Source organism: Rhipicephalus sanguineus, chromosome 8 (assembly GCF_013339695.2).
Source record: "Rhipicephalus sanguineus isolate Rsan-2018 chromosome 8, BIME_Rsan_1.4, whole genome shotgun sequence".
NCBI lineage: Eukaryota > Metazoa > Arthropoda > Arachnida > Ixodida > Ixodidae > Rhipicephalus > Rhipicephalus sanguineus.
In genome coordinates this window covers 6525491-6546569 of record NC_051183.1, presented here as the reverse complement: position 1 = coordinate 6546569, position 21079 = coordinate 6525491, and the positions used below count along the sequence as shown (strand labels likewise).

General features: G+C 46.0%; 1 protein-coding gene across 1 annotated transcript in view; it reads left to right on the top strand.

Annotated features, from left to right (window-relative positions):
* Positions 1 to 5357: 5357 nt before the first annotated feature.
* LOC119401270 (uncharacterized) overlaps positions 5358 to 21079 on the top strand; it is a 32840-nt gene continuing 17118 nt past the window's right edge. The window contains exons 1-5 of the mRNA XM_049418687.1: positions 5358 to 5372; positions 6060 to 6180; positions 8911 to 8989; positions 9843 to 10084; positions 16258 to 16355. Coding sequence (XP_049274644.1) covers positions 5358 to 5372; positions 6060 to 6180; positions 8911 to 8989; positions 9843 to 10084; positions 16258 to 16355 — 555 coding nt within the window. The remainder of the gene's footprint in view (positions 5373 to 6059; positions 6181 to 8910; positions 8990 to 9842; positions 10085 to 16257; positions 16356 to 21079) is intronic.

The window sequence follows — 21079 nt, the reverse complement described above, 5'->3', positions numbered from 1 at the left end:
ATGATGATAAATTGATTCGCGTCCGGGGGAGCATGCTAACGACACAGTTACATCTGAGAAGGACTTCATTAGTTTGTCACGTGCCTTACGTTGCCGCCGCGCACACAAACCTCGAGTGGTTGACAGTCGGACCTGAATCCACGCAGGCTGAGCTACGTGGGTCAGAGTGCGTGGATTCAGAAGACCAGCAAAAAAAAAAAAAAAAAAAACGTGCACAACGAGAGGCACGTAAGCTAACTGCGCTAAGAACTGAACTCACAAACCCGGAGTCTTACCAATGAAGCGTACGCGCCACCCGCCGCGGTGGTCTAGTGATTATGATGCTCGACTGCTGACTCGCAAGGTCGCGGGATCGAATCTCGGCCGCGGTGGCCGCATTTTCGTTGGAGGCGAAAATGCTAGAGGCCCGTGTGCTGTTGCGTTTCAGCAACACGGGAGGCAGAGATTCGCAGCTCGAGCCGCGAACGCGGGCAGGCGTTCCACGTCCCGCTGGCTTCTGTCTCGTTCCACCAATGCACGACAATCGCCCGTCGACATCGTTGCCTTTCTGCAACGTTTACTGCACAGCAGTTTCATTAGTCGGTGCTATCGCACTCGAAGCAGTCGGCGGCAAAACACCGCTGGTGCATGCGGAAGCTATACTACTCCGACAACGAGCCGTCACACGCTAACACGAAGCGAAAGGCAAGGAACGTAACTGCGTGTAGGGCGACTCCCCGACGCTAGCGCGGCCAGTGTTTTAAATGCGAATGCATTTCTTAGTCGGGCTATGTCAGGCGTCCGGCGTTGTCCGCGCGCCTCTCCGCTCTCACTCCCTCGCCCCTAGCAACCGGTGTGCGGGCGGAGTAGCGGAGAGTGAGTGGAGAGGAGGAGCGCGCTCTGGCGTGTGAGGGCACTCGCATCGCGGGAGCTCGGCGGAGCTCCCGCGTGTGTGGAGAGAGTGTAGGAGAGGGTAGGTGCAGTGCTTCGCCGCTCCTTTTCTCGCCGTTCGCTCTCTCTCCTCCCTGCGCCACGGCCTCAATGCAGTGCGTTTGAAACGCGTTTGTAGCGTTTGTGCTGCCTTGGCACAGTCTGAAAGCGCTTCTAAACGCGTTTGTGCTGCATTGAAGGCGGTGGCAACATCCCTGAGGTGATTACGAACGCACGTAGGAAGCGTTCGTTGAAAGAGGCGCCCAAAAGGGAGACACTTGAGCGCGTCGATGTGTCCAGCTTTACGCCATTAAAATTACTACGCCGGGTACTCTCGGCGCAAGAAATGCATTCGCATTTCCTCACGATTCCCTTCGGGGAGGTGGGGGCATTTTTTTTCACTGGTATCGAGACGCTTTAACCATGGCCCCCGAAACTGCGCACCGGCGCGCAATTATGGAGGCCATGCTTTAAGTGCGTGGTCGCCGAATCGTTCTATATTGGCGCTAGTAACTGTCATGCCGCATTACTTCACTGCACCGCTCACAGACGTCGGCACCGCCCCGCCCCGACTAGCCCCGCCAACAGAGAGCATCATGCGAGAAAGAATACGTGAGAGATATAAGGCACGTTTGTGAAGTGTCGTGTATCTGGTTCGCTAGCTTAGTCGGTAGAGTGCCGGGCGCCTATCGTCGCGGACCAAGAGGTCGTAGGTTCGATTTCCAGCAAGCCGTGATATCCGTGACGGAAATACGTCACTGAAGTGTTGGTGGACCCCGGCATAAAACACTTTTGATAAAGATAGAGAAAGAGATAAAGAAAATTCTAGGGGTAAATATTTCTCCGCGAGGCGTGATTCGAACCCGCGCACCCACGATCCGAGGCCGAACGCCTTGACCACTCGGCTATCAAGGCACGTTAGCATAGCACAGCCTTGTATAGTATTGTCACGGGGTCGTATGTCGACGAAGGAGCGTGTGTGGCAGAATAGAGTAGCAAGGGGGTGGCAAGGGGAAGTGGGTGTGAGGAGGAGGAAGAGGACGAGGGGAGAGAGAGCAAAACATAGCATGTAAAGAAAGAAAGGAATAGAGACGGAACGAAAGGCGAGAGCGAAGGAAAGAGATAGAAATAAAGAGGAAGCGAGAACTACAGAGAGGAGAGAGAAAGATAGAAAGGCCGAGAAAGTGAAATAAATAGAGAGACGCACACAAAGAAAGAAAGAAACAGACAAAAATGACATCCACAGAGACAGAGAGAAGAGAGAGAATGAGGAAGAAAGAAAAATTTGCAGCACTTACCAAAACAGCAACAACCAGGACGGCCTAGATGTCCATTAGCGCCGCTGTCTCTTTAGCATTGCGCCTCGAGTGCAAGCTACGCTATTTTTAAATGCGAAGCATTTCTTAGCGAACTTCTGCGAGTTTGAGCGTATCTATCTATCTATCTATCTATCTATCTATCTATCTATCTATCTATCTATCTATCTATCTATCTATCTATCTATCTATCTATCTATCTATCTATCTATCTATCTATCTATCTATCTATCTATCTATCTATCTATCTGTCTGTCTGTCTGTCTGTCTGTCTGTCTGTCTGTCTATCTATCTATCTATCTATCTATCTATCTATCTATCTATCTATCTATCTATCTATCTATCTATCTATCTATCTATCTATCTATCTATCTATCTATCTATCTAGCCGCCTACGACATTGTGCTCTCCTGGCCGTTTCGCTAATCGGATGTATACCAAAATTGGTGTGGAATAACATGACCGTATCACAAACATAAATGACAGGTCATAACATGAAAATCATGACATGCATGTCATGAACAGCATGATTTACATTCCACGGCCTTGGGGCTCTTCCGGCCATTCCGTTAATTTCATATATACCAAAACTGGTATGACGTGACAAGAGTTCATGGCGAACATAATGACAGGTCCTAACGTGCAAATCATGATACGCATGTAATGTGCGGCATGATTTACATGACATGGTCTCGGGGCGCTCGCGGCCGTTTAAATGAATGGATATATACGAAAACTGGTATGACGAGACACTTCGACATGAAGAACATAACTGACACGTGGTAACATGAAAATCATGACACGCGTGTCATGCACATCATGATTTACATGCCACACTCATGACGCACTCGCGGCCGTTTCGCTAGGTTGATACGCACCAAAATTTGTATTGCGCGATGTGACTGTCTGAAGAACATGAATAACAGGTGGCAACATGAAAACCATGACATGCATGTCACGTATGCCATGATTTACATGCCACGCTCATGACGCACTCGCGGCCGTTTCGCTGGCTTGATATACATCAAAATTAGTATTGCGCGATGTGACTGTATAAAGAACATGAATAACAGGTGGTAACATGAAAACCATGACATGCATGTCATGATTTACATGCCACACTCATGGTGCATTCGCGGACGTTTCGCGGGCTTGATATACACCAAAATTGGTATTGCACGACGCGACTGTATGACGAACGTAAATTAGAGGTGGTAACATGAAAACCATGACATGCATGTCATGTACGTCATGATTTACATGCCACGCTCATGGTTCATTCGCGGCCGTTTCGCTGGCTTGATATACACCAAAATTGGTATTGCGCGACGCGACTGTATGACGAACGTAAATTAGAGGTGGTAACATGAAAATGATGACACGCGTGTCATGCACGACATAATTTACATGCCACGCTCATGACGCACTCGCGGCCGTTTCGCTGGCTTGATATACACCAAAATTGGTATTGCGTGATGTGACAGTATGAAGAACATGAATAACAGGTGGTAACATGAAAAACATGACATGCATGCCATGATTTACATGCCACGCTCATGGTGCATTCGCGGACGTTTCACTAGCTTGATATATTTCATTAAAGAATCTTATCTCTCTCTCTATTTAAGGTTTCATATTTTCCGAGAACCATTACTGAATGGAATTGTCTTACCAGAACATGCGATCAGACTGCAAAATAACGTTGTTCAGCTTGTATTTGTATTGCTATTGTTGTGTCATTGTTGCTACTTTTGTACTTGTATTAACCACCCTGCTCGGACCATGACTCCGCCGTATTGAATAAATAAATAAATAAATAAATAAATAAATAAATAAATAAATAAATAAATAAATAAATAAATAAATAAATAAATAAATAAATAAATAAATAAATAAATAAATAAATAAATAAACAAACAATAAATAAATAATGACGTCATCACGTAATGATGATTTTTTGCATCGCTCGTGTTGACGCCCCCGCCGCCGATGGCCAATTTTCGCATTTGATGAGGCATCTAAGGCTTTCGCATTAATATTGCGTATTGAACATTAACAGCCAGGTCGTTAACAAGCTGGTCTTCACACCAAAATGACCTCCACCATGTCACCCCTGTGCCCTGCGCTAAACAGCTTCGCTTATCATCCACTTCACAGAGTGGAATGGCTCCTCATTTTTTTTCTCTCTTCTTGATCTCTCTTTATTTCCATTTCTTTAATTCTTTTATTTCTGTCTCTCTCTATATATATATATATATTTTTCTTCTCGCTTCCTCTTTCTTTCTGTCTCTGTCTCTTTCTGTCTTTGTTTCTCTTGCTGTTTTTGTTTCTTTTCTCTCTCTCTATGTCTGTGTTTTTCTTTCTATGCTACGCTTTGCCCCCTCCCTTCTTCCCTTCCCTTTCCCACCCCTTTGGTATACTACACTATACAAGGCTATGTTATGCTCTGCTAGCGTGCCTGGATAGCCGAGTGGCTGAGGTGCTCGACTTCAGGTCGTGGGTACGCGTGTTCGAATCCCACCTCGTCAAAAAATATTTTTTCGCCAAGAAATCTCTTCTTCCCATCTCTTTCTTTCACTCTCTCTGTACTCGTTCTCTCGCCCATTGCATCTCACGCCGGACACATCGACGCACGTGTTCTTCTGGAAGTGAGACGAAGAAGATGACGAAGACAGCGCGTGCCGGTTCACGATAGCCTTCTGTTCGCGGATTACAACCGACGGAACAGCCCCGCTGATAAAAATGCAGCGCGAAAAAGACACAAGGGCGAAGCACGACGACGAGTACGAGCGCTGAACGTTCCGGGAAGGTGAACGTTCACCTCACATTTTCGGCGCCCAACAAACCAGGAGATCTGCGCAAGGACACATCAAAAAAAAAAAAAAGAAAAGAAACGGAAGCTTGTCTTTCTCAATCTGTGTAAAAAAAAGTTGAAAAATGTACAGCAGCCAAAGAATGAACACGAGTTTATTAGCACTGTAATCATTTGTCGTCAAAACCGTCGAACGAGCAGTCGCTCTCACTGCACGTCAAACGAAAGGTCGACAACCTCCTCACCACTGGCGTAGCGAGGAGGGGCTTACACGCATGAACATACATCCCCCCTCCACCGAATCCCCCTGCTGTTCAGGCATGGTGTTCGACGTGGTTGGCAGTGTATTGGGCACCGCCGAAGCTAGCCACTCATGAAGCTCTCCAGCTTCTAATCCCTCGAAGGCGGTTGATATCTCGTGACGGTGAAGAAGGTGGCCTTCGGGCCGTTCTTCATTGGGCGAACTTGTGCCCAGGAAGTGAAAAGTGAAAGTAACTGTTCATTGATAACAGTGATCACAGTCGTCGGCAGCCGGTAATATGATCGGCGGGTAAGGCGCGTGGGCGTTAGATTCGCCCACGCGTCGAGAGAGAGAGAAGAGAACACAACTTTATTGTCGTCAGACTTTATGGAGGTAGGTGATCCGCCAGGCTGAACCTGGTGGCCACCTCCTCTGCTCTCTGTATGGCCTGTAGCTGAACTTTCAGGCTGGTGGAGGTCAAAACCTCCTCCCACCCTTCGGGCGAGGGAGTGGCAAGGAGATCGGGAGAGGGGGGGTATTCCCTGCAGTCCCAGAGAATGTGATGAAGTGTGGCTATTGACCCACAATACGAGCAATACGGGTCAATCGTGTCGGGGTATATACGTGCATAAATATATGGACACGGGAATGAATGCGTTGAAGATTCTAGCGTTATCGTACCGCGTTATTTCCCGAATAAGCACGGCCGTTCGCTTTGTGCGCGCAATCGTATTGGAAGGTTCTGAAATAATCTGGAAGGTTCTTAGACATTCCGGCGCAGCCTGCGCAGAGCGGTGGTTACACGTGCAACAGTCCAGTTACACAAAAATTCAAAAAGAAGAGCCCGTGGCAATATCGCTTGAAGGAGGTTGTCACCGAAGAGGACGAGGCTATTCTCAGGGGTAAGTTATCTATCGGGGTTTTCGTGAAACTAGAAAATCGCCCGCCATGGCGGTTACGGTGCTCGACTGCTGACCCGAACGTCACGGGATGGAATCCCGGCCACGGCGGCCGCATTTTGATGGAGGCGAAATGCTGAGACCAGTGTACTTATATTTTGGCGCACGTGAAGGGACACCGTATAGTCAACATTTCCAGAGCCCTCCACTACGGCGTCCCTCATAATCATATAGTTTTGGGACGTAAAATCCCAACAATTATTGTTATTAAAACTAGAAAATGGTGCCAAAGACAGGGACGGGTTTTCGTTCGTGGGCATCTCTCGGGATTTTAGAGCATTTCGGGTCAAGAACCCGTGCAAGATGAGTTAAGGTGGTAGGCCACTCAAAAAAAAAAAACTTTTTTTAAGAGCAGCCACCGTTGAAATAACTTTTTCTTCGCAACAAGCATGTCATATTTAACTTATCCAGCCATTTATAGGGCAAAATATTGATTATTTATTTATTGGGAGGTAATTTTTGTCAAAAATTGCATTAAAAGTGGTAGTCACGCCAGAATGGATGGCTTAATTCAGTAAAACTTTGGCATTTATGTAGCTCAAGGTTGGAGCTATGCAGTGAACTGGAATAAATACGCAATAAATATCAAGGAAGTAATGTCAAAAAAACCAAAAGGACGGGGAAAAAGAGCCAATTTAGACCGAACCTGTTTGCAAAATCAGGTGTGAAATCAAAAATATTCCATTGATTTCTTTTATTCTAGTTCATTCCACAGATATATATGATGTAAAGTTTTATACAAAATATCAGTTCAAAGTACACACTGATGAAAAATGTATGGAAGTTCGCGTCACATGATTTGGAGCAAATTCTTATTTTGAGAAAAACGTAAACAAAGATTTCAGAGCTTGCAAAAGGTGTGCGTCCCCCTTGTTGCCGTTTTTGGAGATTTAAAAGCACTTATAAACACAAAGTTATATTTAATGACGCCTTCTTATGTAACAGTCAAAATAAAATTAATAAATTATTTTGAATATCGTTAATATAGACGAACACACACACTTATTTTCTAAACGAACGCACTGTGGTTTCAGTTTCACTGTACCAGCGTGGGGTACGGAAAGCTTGCTGTAACACGCAAACTAATGATGTGAGGAGGATAATATTTGGTGCAACATATTTTCGAATGTGTGGCTGTGCACAAAAAGCAATAAAGTAAAATCGATCTCGCGAAAAAAAAAATGAGTCTTGAAGGTGGCCCACCACCTTAAGTTTTGGTGCGCATATAAGAACCAGTTTGAAGGGCATGAAATGAGCAAATGGAAATCGTGTGCGTCATGACTTTTTTTAGTGGTTCGAGCTAATACATGTTGCAATCGAGGAGCATTTGTGTCGTTGTTTCATAGGCACCCTGCATTGCAGTGTGCGTGATCGCGTAGCGTTGTCAGTAGCGCGACAACAATGGAAAATTGGAGGAGCGCGATAATCTGTCGGCCGCTTATCGCGAGGCGTCCCTGATTTTAAAACGCTGAACGGCGCAGGCTCGGCACATGACCGCACATGTTGGCGATATGTTATCAGAAACGTGTGCTCGACCTCGGCAAAGCACGGTGCGCAGTACGCACGATCACGCCTGTCCTTTGGACTGGCATCCGATTTTGTTCGCCGTCAACGTGATAGCATCATGTGATAGCAGTCAGGCGATAGCGCTCTGGCTCTTATTTAGAGCGAAGCTCCCAGTATTTCTTCGTCGACAAAAAGCGACTCCGCGAGTTGAAGTGCAAGGTGCTTACCTCCATTGAAATTACTCATGCAATACACACCCCCGCATTTGTTTCAATGAAGAAAGGCACAAAGCAAGTGTTAAAGCCACGTGATAGATCATAAAGCGTGTTCGAACAAATCACAAGCACGTAGCGTTCCGCGTGCGTTGCATAAGCTCAAGTTGCCAGGGGAGCGGCAGCTGTATTGTACACAACCATAGTCGTCGGCGGGGGGGGTGGGGGTGGGGGGGGGGCTAAAGCCACACCAGCACTCTCGCCCAGCCGCGATGCAACACGGGTTTGCAGCCGCCAAGACAAAATTCTGCCGACACTCATGTACGAAGCAAGAAGTGAGGTCACTTAGCTTTTATATGCAAAAGAAAAGCCGACGTATTAACTGTGCACTTTAGCTAAGAATCGATCTAAAGTTGCATCGGAGAACCTCTGTGTTTGCCGCAGCAAAAGCAGTCATCGTTTTAGAATAATTTAAAGCTGCATTTGTCTTGTTCTTCTCGGTCATTTCGTGTAGCGCATTGCTCAATCGTATCAATCATCCGTATGTTTTAGTATAACCCTATGCCACGAGAATTGATGTGTTCAAATTTTCCTTTCTGCCTCGTACAATTATTGACTGGAACAAGCTTGATGCCAGTGCATTTGATGATTGTGAGTCAGCTTAAGTTTTCCAGCGTCATTTGGAAATGATTTGTACATAATGTTGTATTTAATATTGTATTTAATATTGTATATTGTGCTTTCCCACCCCTGTAACAGCCCGTGAGGGCTTACATTATTGTAAGTAAATAAATAAATAAATAAATAAATAAATAAATAAATAAATAAATAAATAAATAAATAAATAAATAAATAAATGAAGAGTACATGTCACATTGGTCTGTCGGATACCAACACAGCTTCGCTTGCCAACGAGTGGATTAGAGCCCCTTTTCAAGCTTGTTATGAGTTACAGATTTCGGTGGTGGCGACGGCGTTGTACGAGGAAAACCGGCGAACATCCTGCTCTCCAAGGTGCGCCGGTCAATTGTGTCGTAACTGAGGCTCTCTCAATCATGGGCGACAGCCGTTTCTGATATGGCAATCTGATCTTCCATCCAGGTCACTTGTACTGTCACGTCACCACATTTCATCGTTGCCTGGATATGAACGCATGGTCGTTGTTGTTGCCCGTAGCAACTGAAGTGTTGCGCTGTTAAGCACGTGGCTGAAGGTCCGATTCCCGTCATTGAAAAAGTTAGGAGGGAGCATTGCGACAGTAGTAGGTCGGGCACGCCAGTTCGCTTGCCTGCACTTTCCCGTTAGCGGAAGGGCTCCCGGTTTTTTTTTTTTTTCCTTCTGTTACAATGTGGTTGAACTTCAGCAACGAACGCTTTGAGCTCGAATCACAGGTCGTTTCGGGAAAGGTGAAGGGACGTAAAACAAGTAACAGACGTTTAGTGCGTGAACGTTTGACAATTACGAGGGTTAAAGTCTGCCCCATACTCGGTCGAACCCCTCCTGACATTGTTTAAAGAGCAGGGTTAGGGCTACGCAGGTTCCTGGCGATAATGGCGGCCGAAGGCCTCTGACGTTGCATTCCACGAACTGCTCACTTCCCATCTTTACTTCCATAAAGCCAGGGACCAAAGGCAGGCGAGTGTGACACGTACATCATAGCTTCGTTTTAGTTTTTTTTTTTTTTTTTTTCGTCCACTCTGAAGCACGTTGTCTCTTGGACTCGACGACAAGGCGGGGTTCTGCGGTGAAACTTTGCTCCCCCCTTGGTGGCGAACCCTGCGCACCTCTATGCTGTAACCCTCTGATTAATGATTAATGACACCGTTGCTATTTTTTTCATCTGATCCAAAACCGGACGGCCAAGCTATGACTCCTTCCATCGTGCAGCGCGAATCAGACCCTGAGAGAGGTGAGCACAACAGCCACGGGGAATCCAGTGGTCATCCGGCTCTACGTCACAAACACTGGCCACAGTCGAGCGGTGGTCAAGGCGGTGATCCGTGGCTGCAGCTACGGCTTCGGATCGGCCAGTACCGACCAGGTGCCCCTGTACCCGGGACAGACGCTGCTCATGCTGCTCAGCGTCCGGCTCGAAGGCAGCATGCCCACAGCAGACGTCTGGTGCACAGGTGTGTCCCTCCCACCGCAGAGAAACAATGCGCACCAGATGCACATTGTCCCAGTGCATTTGGTGAATTCAAAGCGAATTCATTCATTCATTCATTCATTCATTCATTCATTCATTCATTCATTCATTCATTCATTCATTCATTCATTCATTCATTCATTCATTCATTTTACTCACAGGGCCCAATCGAATTACAGATGGGAGTGGGCTTTACATAAAAGTAATTGAACAAGAAGCAGTGAATACAGTTACTTCATACAAATAAACTTTGCGTAAAACAACGTCACTAATTAATCAAGGAACCTAATCATACAGTGGTAGCTAATAAACGGCAGGAAGGAGAAGATGGTAGCTTGCGATGACAAAATCCGTAAGCAGACAAGTGCACTTGTCTTCTTCAAGGCTAGAACAAGCCTAGAACTTCAAGGCTAGAAGCTTGCGATTAAAAAAAAAAGTTCTAGCCTTGAAGAAGACAAGTCCATTTGTCGAAACGTCGGCTCGAGCACCCACCCCCTGTTTACGGATCTTTTCAATGGTAGGTAATACATCACGAAACATGTGGTTATCATTAATAGTAACAATGTCGCCGGGAAGTCTGTTGGACTTCTTCGACGCACGAGGCAAAAAGTAATTTAAGAAAGTTTTTGTGTTGCATGATCAGGGAATGTATACCAACTCCGTGATGGCGATCGATGCGGCGGGGTATGGGGCGAAGGAGTCATACACGAAGGAATGGATCTTGTGAAATAATATTAATGCGAAATAACAGACAATAATGCCAAGGAACGTACAGGGGACGTTATTTGCAGTAATTAGGATATGAATGTGAAGAACGTAAAGAGGACGAAAAGACGCTGGCAGGGCCCCAACCTGCGACCTTCGAATAACGCGTCCGATGCTCTACCACTGAGCTACGGCGGCGGTCAAGCTTCCGTCCATTTTATGGGGTATATACAGTGAAACCTCGGTGATACGAATCTCACGGAACCACCAAAAATATTCGTATCATCCGAAATTCGTATCACCAGAAAGCATGGAAAATTAGCATGCGACAAAAGAAAGCTGGCGTACATTTTCATTTATTGTTTTTCAGGGCCGCAGCAACGTCAGGAAGAACCCTGAATGATTGTCATTTAAGGTTTTAGATTTCGGCAATCATGCTATAACATACGATCCGTATGCGTGTATTTAATTAATGAACCAGGTGCGTTGCGCCCGCGACAGCAGTAGCCCCTTCCAAATTTGAGTATGCTTTTTTGCATGACACCGGAGTACTGCAGCGAAAGTAACAAAAGAAGCGCTTTGACGCGATGGATCAAGGCCGCAAAATTATAGAACCGCGGTCGTGTGTTATGATTTTGTTATCGCGGAGGTGCTGGGGATGTTTTTTGGGAGAATTGCGGCCGTGCCCGCACAAGTGCGACCTCAACTGTCGCGCATGTTGACGTCGTGAGGCCTGACTCCTTCGCCAAGACCGTCCTCGCCTTCTTTCGGTCCTCGTCCACCATTCATAGGATGTCTGATGCACGAGGCAGGCACGTGTAAACACAGTACAACGACAGCAGCCCGTGTCGACGCGTTAGAAAAATAAAAATCTGGCGCTAATGTCCTCTGTAATCTAAACGCCAAGGCACACGGAGGCACATAAGAGCCTCAAAGATTCGCGCGCACAATCTCGGAGGCCGTGACGCGTCTCTGAAGGTTTATTCTGACCGTAAGAAAAGTGTTTTTCTTACACCGTGATTCTGACGATTTGGCGGTGCGGCGCGCATGCCCACGCTTGCGTTCCCGCGCTCGCATGTGCTTGGCGCTTGGCGCGTCTTCCGCGACAGCGCGGTCCTCTTCGTTCCTGGGCGGTAGCGCACGTTCGTATCAAACGTCGCTGGGTGAAAATTGGTTCGCAATAACCGTACTTCATTACATTGCAGGCCAATGGGCCTTGGCCGGGACCAACGAAAAATTCGTATCACCCGAAATTCGTATGAGCTGTGATCGTATCACCGAGGTTTCACTGTATGTGCCAAGAAGCGACACTTCTTTGCTGCTGATCGTTAGGGATGGGTGACTGATACAGGATGATGTGAATGTGAAACGCCTCTGCATGTCACCGTGTGGTGCGATGCTTATACAGAGTGACCGTGTCAGAAAAGCGCGCTTCGCAACCACACTGCGCACAATGAATGGCCAAATGCATGAGCGACCTTCCTTTCAGAGACGAGAGGTGCTCCCTTAAGCGTGTATTTAGGCAGCGACCCGTCTGCCCCGTCCACAACTTGACGGAATACAATGCACAAGGTTCGTAACACAAAGTTAACCTTGTGGCTAACGCTACATGTACCCACTCGACCTCCAGCTTATTCCTGACGATGGAACACAACTTGTCCAGTTTATTTTTGGCTGAAAAAAACAACATTCAGCCCGTACCTATGTGCGGTCTTTTTTATTCTCTGCGATAGAGCAAGCACATATGGTATCACCGCCAATCTGCTTCGTTCCTGCTCCTGCTGGCGAAGTTGGCACCCTTTGGCATGCTTGATTGGGCGCCTACAAACGGCACGGACGCCAGCATCTTTCAGCTGTACTACCTGCTCATTGAAGCTGTCTTGTGCCAAATGACGGCACAACCTGGTAACAGCTGATTTCAGGCAGGAGAGGACTATTCCGTTTTTGATTACCTTCTAATGGAAGGAACGGAAACTTAAGAGGGACTTGCTAGACCGAGGGGCATACTTATAACATGTATGATCAGCTGGAAAATCAGGGTGAGGTCTAGAAATTGTAGGGTGTTTTCAAACGGCACCTCGCAAGTGAAACTCAGACCTTCGCCTCTCGCATTAAATGCTCCTAAAATAACAAGTACGAACGTTTCCGTTTGCACATTGCTCCCTAGGACCAAAAAATCATCCACATAGCGAAATACCTTAAAATGGCAACTCCCTGCAAATCTAGCAACAGATCACGGCCCATCCTTCTCAAAAATGTATTGCTCAGGACGGGGGCAACCTTGGACCAAATACATACCCCCGATTTCCGAATATATAGCTTGTCCCGAAAAGCCACAAAGGTGTGGTTCAGGTAAAAGCTGAGCAACTCCAGGAAGGCCTCTACCGAGATTCCACAGCCGTTTCTAAAAGCAATCTCGTCGCTGTCACTGGCAATGCAGCCTTTAACCCGCTTCATCAAAAGATCATGCGGAAGGGAGTAAAACAGGTCCTCTAGGTCTATGCTAATACCGGAGCAATTCATGCGATCAACAGTAGATACGAAATCAGTGACTTCAGCAAAGTTACGTACGAAGTACGGATCAGGGATGGCTAAAGATTCCAGGTGCTTTTGTAGGAAACTGGAGAACGCCTTCTGCCAAGTGCCTCGCTCCGAAACAATGGAGCGAAAGGGGATCCCAGGCTTGTGCGTCTGGGCCGCAAAAAACGGATTCAGTGTGGATTGGGTTTCTTTCTTGACAGTAGCGGCTAAGCCCCCCAAATTCCACTGCTTCCACATCTCAAGCACGCTCGCTTTGGCCCTTGTTGCGTTAGCACGTACTTGCTTCAAGTTTTGACGAACGGCTGTCAACGCCTTCTCTGCAAACATAGACTGCTCCAGAACTACAATGTGGCCTTCCTCGTCCGACTCAAGAAGACGCGCGCCCTTTGCTGCCAAAGTGGATGATATTGAGCCCAAGGAGGCCACTCCCCTCTCTAGCGGGCCGGCCGTGATAACGGCATCAGCACCATCGGAGACAGAGGGATCCCTGTCCGCATCCCCTACGTATCGCGCAACATTTCCAAACATCCCAGGGTGACGCGTGCCGGGTATATATGTTTGATCTTGCTTAATAAAGCTTTCAGTTGATAGTCAGCGCTGGTGCCGTTTCCTCACTCTTGTCCCTGTCTTAGTTCGCGTTCGAAGTTTCTTAAGATGCACCAACTAGCTCGTCTTTCGGTCTTACTTCAGTGGATCTGTACTTGGCTACCATTCTACGTCAAGTCCCGCTGCGCTGTACGTGCGCCCGCCTTTTTTCCCTCCTCTCCTTGCGCTCTCCCGTGTTCAGCAAAGGCTGTACTTTGAAAGGCTTTTGGTAGCGTTGAGGCATCCGTGCATCAATCAGTATGTGTCTGAAAGAGTACGAGCACCTAAAAGAGATGGGGCTGCTGCATATTAACGCGAGGACGTTAAAGAGCTCGTTTCGCAGAAATTCCGGTGACGGCGTCGTTGGTTGTGAGCGAAAAATCATCTTGTCCGCGACCGAAAAATCGCGAGAGATGCAAATAAAATAAAAACCTTTGGGTTCGAGTGAGAATCGAACCCGAGTCGTCTGCGTGGCACGCAGGTGTTCTACCACAGAGCCACGCCATTTCGTGAAGCTGCTTCGGAAAAAAAAAATATATGTATGTCATTTAGTGGAAGGAGTCTCCTTAAGGTTTGTAATATTGCGTGGAAGAAGCGTAGAATCGCGCCAGGCGTCAAAACGTGTGAATTGAGCAACAGGTGTTCTAAAGGCCCACCCATTACAAAGCACTCAGATATATTTAATCATCAGCAGCAGCAAAAGCATCAACAAATTGAAAGCTGCGAAGGTTCGCGTGTTGCTTTACGGACACGTAGTGGGCTTTTCGCTGATTCGCAAAAGGAATAATTATGGCGTAGTTGGCACTTAACAACTGTACTTACAGTAGGTATTCTATGATACTTTGTAGCGGCCTATGCTACGCGCACAGTCTTTCGTTTCCTTACGGCACGGTTGAGGCATGCATCGAGAACCGAAGCCGGGATAGCAATTGAGAAGGCGATGCGCACGGGGCCCGATTGCGCTATCGTGTTCTACTCCTGAAGGCGAACCTCAAGCGTCCTCCAAGCTTTGGAGCAACATCGTTACACTCGTGGCTGTGGACTTCGTTATGAGCGTGCTGCGTAATCAACATATGTGAGAGATAGGCTATATAGAGAGCTTTAGAAAATGTGTCCAAAAATCCTCAAGAATTAGGGAAATGCGATATTTGTTTGCTGCCTCCATAATTACTTTTTTTGTGGCGGCAGTCATCTTAGTCTGGAGACGTCAGTTGCGGCAGTAACTAATAAAAATAAATTAACTTTTTACTCAGTAGAGACAGAGTGTCGGGTCAAATATGATAATGTGAACCCGTACTACGAATAGCGCATTGTCGCTTTGAGATTTCCAAAAAAGCGGCCTCTGGTAATTATTGCAGAGTGATGACGTTTGATGAAATTCTCCGGCGAAACCGAAACGTGGAAGAGCGCGACTGCCATGCTCTTAGCCGTTAGACTTAACGGCCGTCGTACTTAAGTGTGGTTAGACTACCCGTGTGACAAGGGTGACGTCCAGAATGTCGTTATATCAATTGCCATCGATCGAGTTCGCCTCGCGGGTGTGCGGGCTGAGCTTACGATTATAGCACTCGTGGCGCGTCTACGTTAATGATCGCAGAAGAACTAACACTACTGCAATCGTTGTCGTAAACAGTGACGTCATTCCGGTCGTCTACTGGGTGCGTTCATCGGCACTTCGATTTCGGCAGTGAATTTGCTCGAATTTCATTACTCCGTAGTAATTACCAGAGGCCGCTTTTTTTTTTAAATCTCAAACAGGCAATGGGCTCTTCGCAATTGAACTTGAATTCTACCATTTCACGTGGTCGCCTGTCTCCACTAGTTAAACAGTTAATTAATTCATTTCTTTAATTACTGTTGTAATTGATGTCCCTTGCTCTGCCACTGCATAAAAAGCAGTTATGAAGGTAGTGAGTGGATAATCGGTTTCCCTTATTTTTGACAATTTTCGGACACATTTTGTGAAAGATCCGGTGAAATACCAAATGCAAAGTATACACATATATCTGTCGTTGATCCTTCGGTGACAAAGCTGCTTGTTGGGTAAGTTGGTAGGCATGGTTACGCTCGAAGAAAGCCACTGAAACGTCGAAATGGGAAAAAAAAACATAGAGGGAGAAGCAGAGACCTCTCTGCTTCTGCCTCTCAGTTTTTCCGATTTCGACATTTTAGTGGCTTTCTTCCAGTCTAGAAGTTGTTCAGTTGGTCATGTGCACATTCAATAACAGCGGGCCAGTGATCACTGCTTTTTCGGGGAAGGCAACGTGACCCTGTGGAAGTTTCTTGTGGTGAATCTATATACGACGGGTTGTTTTATATACCCAGTGGCTCTCGAAAGCAACGACCGTGGTGTCCTCACATCCAGGAGTGTGCTCATCCGGCCCAAGGGTCACTGTATCTGCTACCTGCACTGCCAATGCATGGTGCGTAGTATTGTTTATTCCGTAAGCCGTGGTCGTTTCCTATGAGGTACGGCTGGTTCCATGGTTAGGATTCATAATTTACACGCGAATAAGTGTATGTGTTGTGACTGTTGTCTCATTCTGGATCCCTTTCGTGTTGCGCTGCTCTTTGTACATTATCTTCTCTGCCATCGTTCTGGTGACACCACGAATATACGAGATCCGCCTAACACAAGTTCTTTAACCTCACTTACACACTTCGCTATGCCCCCAAAAATACTATATCGTTTTCTTTGTATAGTGACCCCGCTTCCCCTTGTATTCCCCTCTGGCTAGCACTAATATAGTTACGCTGCATTGGAATTTGGAACAGCCCGATTCTGTTACATTATAATATTGATCAGTGAACTCTTCCAAGTTTTCGCAAACATCGCGTGCTACACAGAATGCCGCAAAAAAGGAAACAATCTTCATGAAGCAACTTTGTGAGGAAGGATTTGGGTGTAAATAGTTGCACAGAGACGCCTCGTCGTTTACTGCAGACGCTATCTAGCAACACCATGCAGAATGTCAAAACATGGCTCAACGATCCACTCATTATGTGTGTTTCATCTATACAAACCGTTCAATAATCAATTCCCGATCTTCGCGTGTTCTACAGAAGGACATGGGCGTGTTGGTGTTTCCTTGGAAGATATTACTGTAGCTCCAAACAAGCCAGGTTCTTGTATTCATCTGTGCGGTGGTCCGTTCTTGCGTTACGGTTATCTAAGGTAGTAATCTGGGCTTGTCGGTGTGACATGATGTTTAAGCAAAGTGGTAGCCAGAGCTACCATTGCCATTTGAAATGACTGAAATCTGGATGCCGAATCTGAAATACAGAGCTTTTGTTCCACACTTATGTTTTAACACATGGTGACCGCATAGGGTGTGTCACGAAAAAAGAAATGCTTGAGATCAGCCACGTCTGTGTAGCTCATGAACATACTTTTTAAGAATTTGTTTTAAAAGTACCGGTCGAAGAGAGCCATGTGCGGGCCGGGCCGCTTGCCTGAGACCCCTGCCTTACAAGATAAACGGGCCGTCCCCAACCAGTTCATTCCATTCCTTTCTTTCTTTCTCTTTTACCCCCACTCCATTTTTTTCTTCTTTAACATATACATACGTATAAGTACAACCATAAATATAAGCTCATTCCTGATGAAGACCGGACTCCCATTGAGACGTCGAATAGACCTTTTTCTTTCACCTCTTGTTGCTGTTACCTAGGATTTATATATATATATATATATATATATATATATAAATATATATATATATAAATATATAAATATATAAAATATATAAAAAATATATATAAAATATATATAATATATAAAAAATATATAAATATATAAAATATAAATATATATAAATATATATATATATAAATATATATATATATATATATAAATATATATATATATATATATATATATATATATATATATATATATATATATATATATATATATATATATATATATATATATATATGAGTGAAAAGAAGGACTCACGTACGAAATGTAGTTCTATTACCGTTTCGGCTGGTGGGCCAGCCTTCGTCAGATAGCCTTTAAGTGAAAGGTTACTGACGAAGGCTGGCCCACCAGCCGAAACATTAATAAAACTATATTTCGTACGTGAGTCCTTCTTTTCACTCATCTATCGTACCGGACACCGGACCCGTCGATCTCCATACCCAAAGTATATATATATATATATATATATATATATATATATATATATATATATATATATATATATATATATATATATATATATATATATATATATAGTAATGAACGAGACACAGAGACAGCACCCGTTCCTGGGCCGGCTGTTCTATTCTGAACCTCTTCCTCTGCCTTCCTCAGCTCCCCGCACGCCCGAACCCCAGTGTTGTTCTTTGTCATCACACCCGGCCATGACTGCCAGGATCGTAGCTGTCGACAGTGCCTATGGTGGACGGTGCTGGCTGCATCGCGGTGGTCGATCCCGGTCACGCTGCGACTTGACTCGTGAATCTTCTATAAGTATGTCTGGTGGATGGCACTGGCTACATCGCAGTGGCCGGTCGCAACCACGCTGCGACTCTGCTTGGGGATCTGCCAGTGTGTTTTCTGGCGGGCGGAATTGGCTCTGTCGCTGTGGTCGGTTTCGTCCATAGTGCGACGTCTTCTGAACACTTGTTGACGACGGTGCTGGCGGGCGGCCTTGACTGTATCGGCATGGTCGCCGGTTGATCTCGAAACGCTCGCCTTTGTCTCTCCACATTTTGGAAAACAGGGCAGGAAATGGTGGATACAGTAACGCAACTTGCTGCAACTCGCTGCGCGTTTTGCAGCGGGTCGAGGGGCGTCTGGGTGTTCTATTATACATCTGTGGCAACGTGGGGTCATGTTCCCAGGCTGACCTGCGACAAGGCTTGGGCTCTTGCAGCGTGATTACTTTGGAGCTCCCTGACGTTCTCAAGCTTGCAATTCTTGAAGCCACGTTCGGTGCAGTCGGAACGTCCTCGTCAACAGCCGTTTCAGGAGACTTCTGCTGCGTGGGCAAGTCCTCGATTAGAATGATCTGAGACGTGTCAAAGAGCTTGGTGTCGTGTGGAGAAACGTCTCTTGGCAAGTTGGCAACGCTCTCACGTTCGGCCAATGAATGTGTCGCACGCAGATCCGCTTCCGTCTGGTCAGAGAGGATGTTGGCGGAATCCGCGGACAGGTATGTCTCATCAGGTCGTGGTACGTACAGAACGACGCGGGCCGGTGCCTCCAAGTACTCAGGTGATGGCGAGCATGGGGGCGGCTTTTCTGATCGATAGGGATGCGAAATGCTCTTGGCCATTGGCGGGGATGTTCTGGCGTTGGATTTTAAAAGAGGAGAATGTTTGGTGAGTTGGCATTTCGACATACTAATTACCATCGTAAATAGCGCAACTAGACAGGACAACAGTGTTTGTCCGTTCCTTTCTGTTGTCCTGTCTAGTTGCGCTACACACGATGGTATTTATAAGGGAGCATTGTAATCTTGTAAACAAATGCAACGATGGATGGCTGGCATTACAGTGTACAGCATGTGAGTGGGAACCTTTCTTTCAGAGCACAAAGGTTTTATCAGCTAATAGAGTTGAACTAACGAGGTTGATAATAGAAGCTGCAAAGATTGCAAAAGTGGGTAGCAATTTTGTTAGCACTCCGCGACTGTAGTTCTCGAATAAAGCATTGACTTTCTTCAACATGGAGTAGTTCGTGAGGTGACTAGTGTGTCGTATATTTTGCTAAAATAAAACGGAAGAGGACATATCTCTCTGCATGCCACCTTGGTGAAGCTTGATGAACCACCACATTGTTTATTAGTGCCTCGTGTGCAATAAACCGTTTTGTTGAAAGTTAGTGCAGACATTGTCCCTCCTTTTCGTCCTTGTGTTGCTCATAGGGGTGTGCGAATAGCGAATTTTGGAACCGAATCGAATAGTGATGACACCGAATCGAACACGAATACAAAGCATATACTGTTCGAATAGTTTTCGAATAGTAAGGCAGCCATTTTTAAATCAGGGACACGCGCTTTCACTGTCACACGCTTCGCAACACGGATCGTTAGCATGCATAACATTACCTAATCTTTGAACAGTTGAGTTATCTGTGCTGAAAGGTGGCTTTCGCTCTCATTATATTGTTAGCATTCTGTCGCTGACCTTGTCAGATAAAGAACAGACTTCCTTGAATGTGCAGTAGTCTGTGAGCTTATGAGTGTTATGTATATCTTCTAAAAATGAAACGGAAAAAGACAAATCTCAGTGCATCGCTTCTTGGTGCAGTGTGAGCACACTGGCACTGTGTAAATGTTTGCCTCGTGTGCAATAAACCATTCTTTTGAAATTTAGTGCACATGTTGTGTCTATCCATTTTTGTTCTTGCGTTGCTTATGCGCAAAAAATTCTTAGTATGTGCTACCAACTAGGGCGAATTTTTCCCTAAACCAATGTCACCCTGTGCTACAGCGTCCGCTGTCTTTTAACCAAGCTAGCCTCTTTTTTCTCTCTCTTTTTAATGCTGGTGTAGGTGCACGCTTGACTGAAACGTTCTCTTGGTTCATCGTGCCTTTTGTGTGCAGGATGAAATTAGAACTTCAGGTATTCCCAAAACCACAATATTATTGATACACACCACTGTGGATGAGAACTAACAGACAATAACGCCAAGGAAAGTATAGGGGGTGTTATCTGTAGTATTTAGAACATAAATGTGAAGAAAGTAAAGTGGACGAAAAGATGACTTGCCGCCGGCAGGGACCGAACCTGCGACCTTATACGTTCCTTGGCGTTATTGTCTGTTAGTTCTCATTAATATTGTGTCTAACAAAGATAAACGAGCCCTTAGAAAATCATCTCCCTTCCTTCATTCATAGCGAGGGTCTCGTCCTGGCAGACTTAATGCCTTCAGGTAGTATCCGAGGGATTATTGGTCAGCTGCCAGCTCGTAAAAAGATCACGTGCTACGTGACGCCACCAGGCAAAAAAGAGTGTTCTACACTCGCCGCCATGGCTGCGATTGGCGCTGACTAACACTCCTACGTTTAATCAACATATATACCCCAAAAAGTGGACGGGAGGATGACCGCCGCCGTAGCTCAGTGGTAGAGCATCGGACGCGTTATTCGAAGGTCGCAGGTTCGGTCCCTGCCGGCGGCAAGTCATCTTTTCG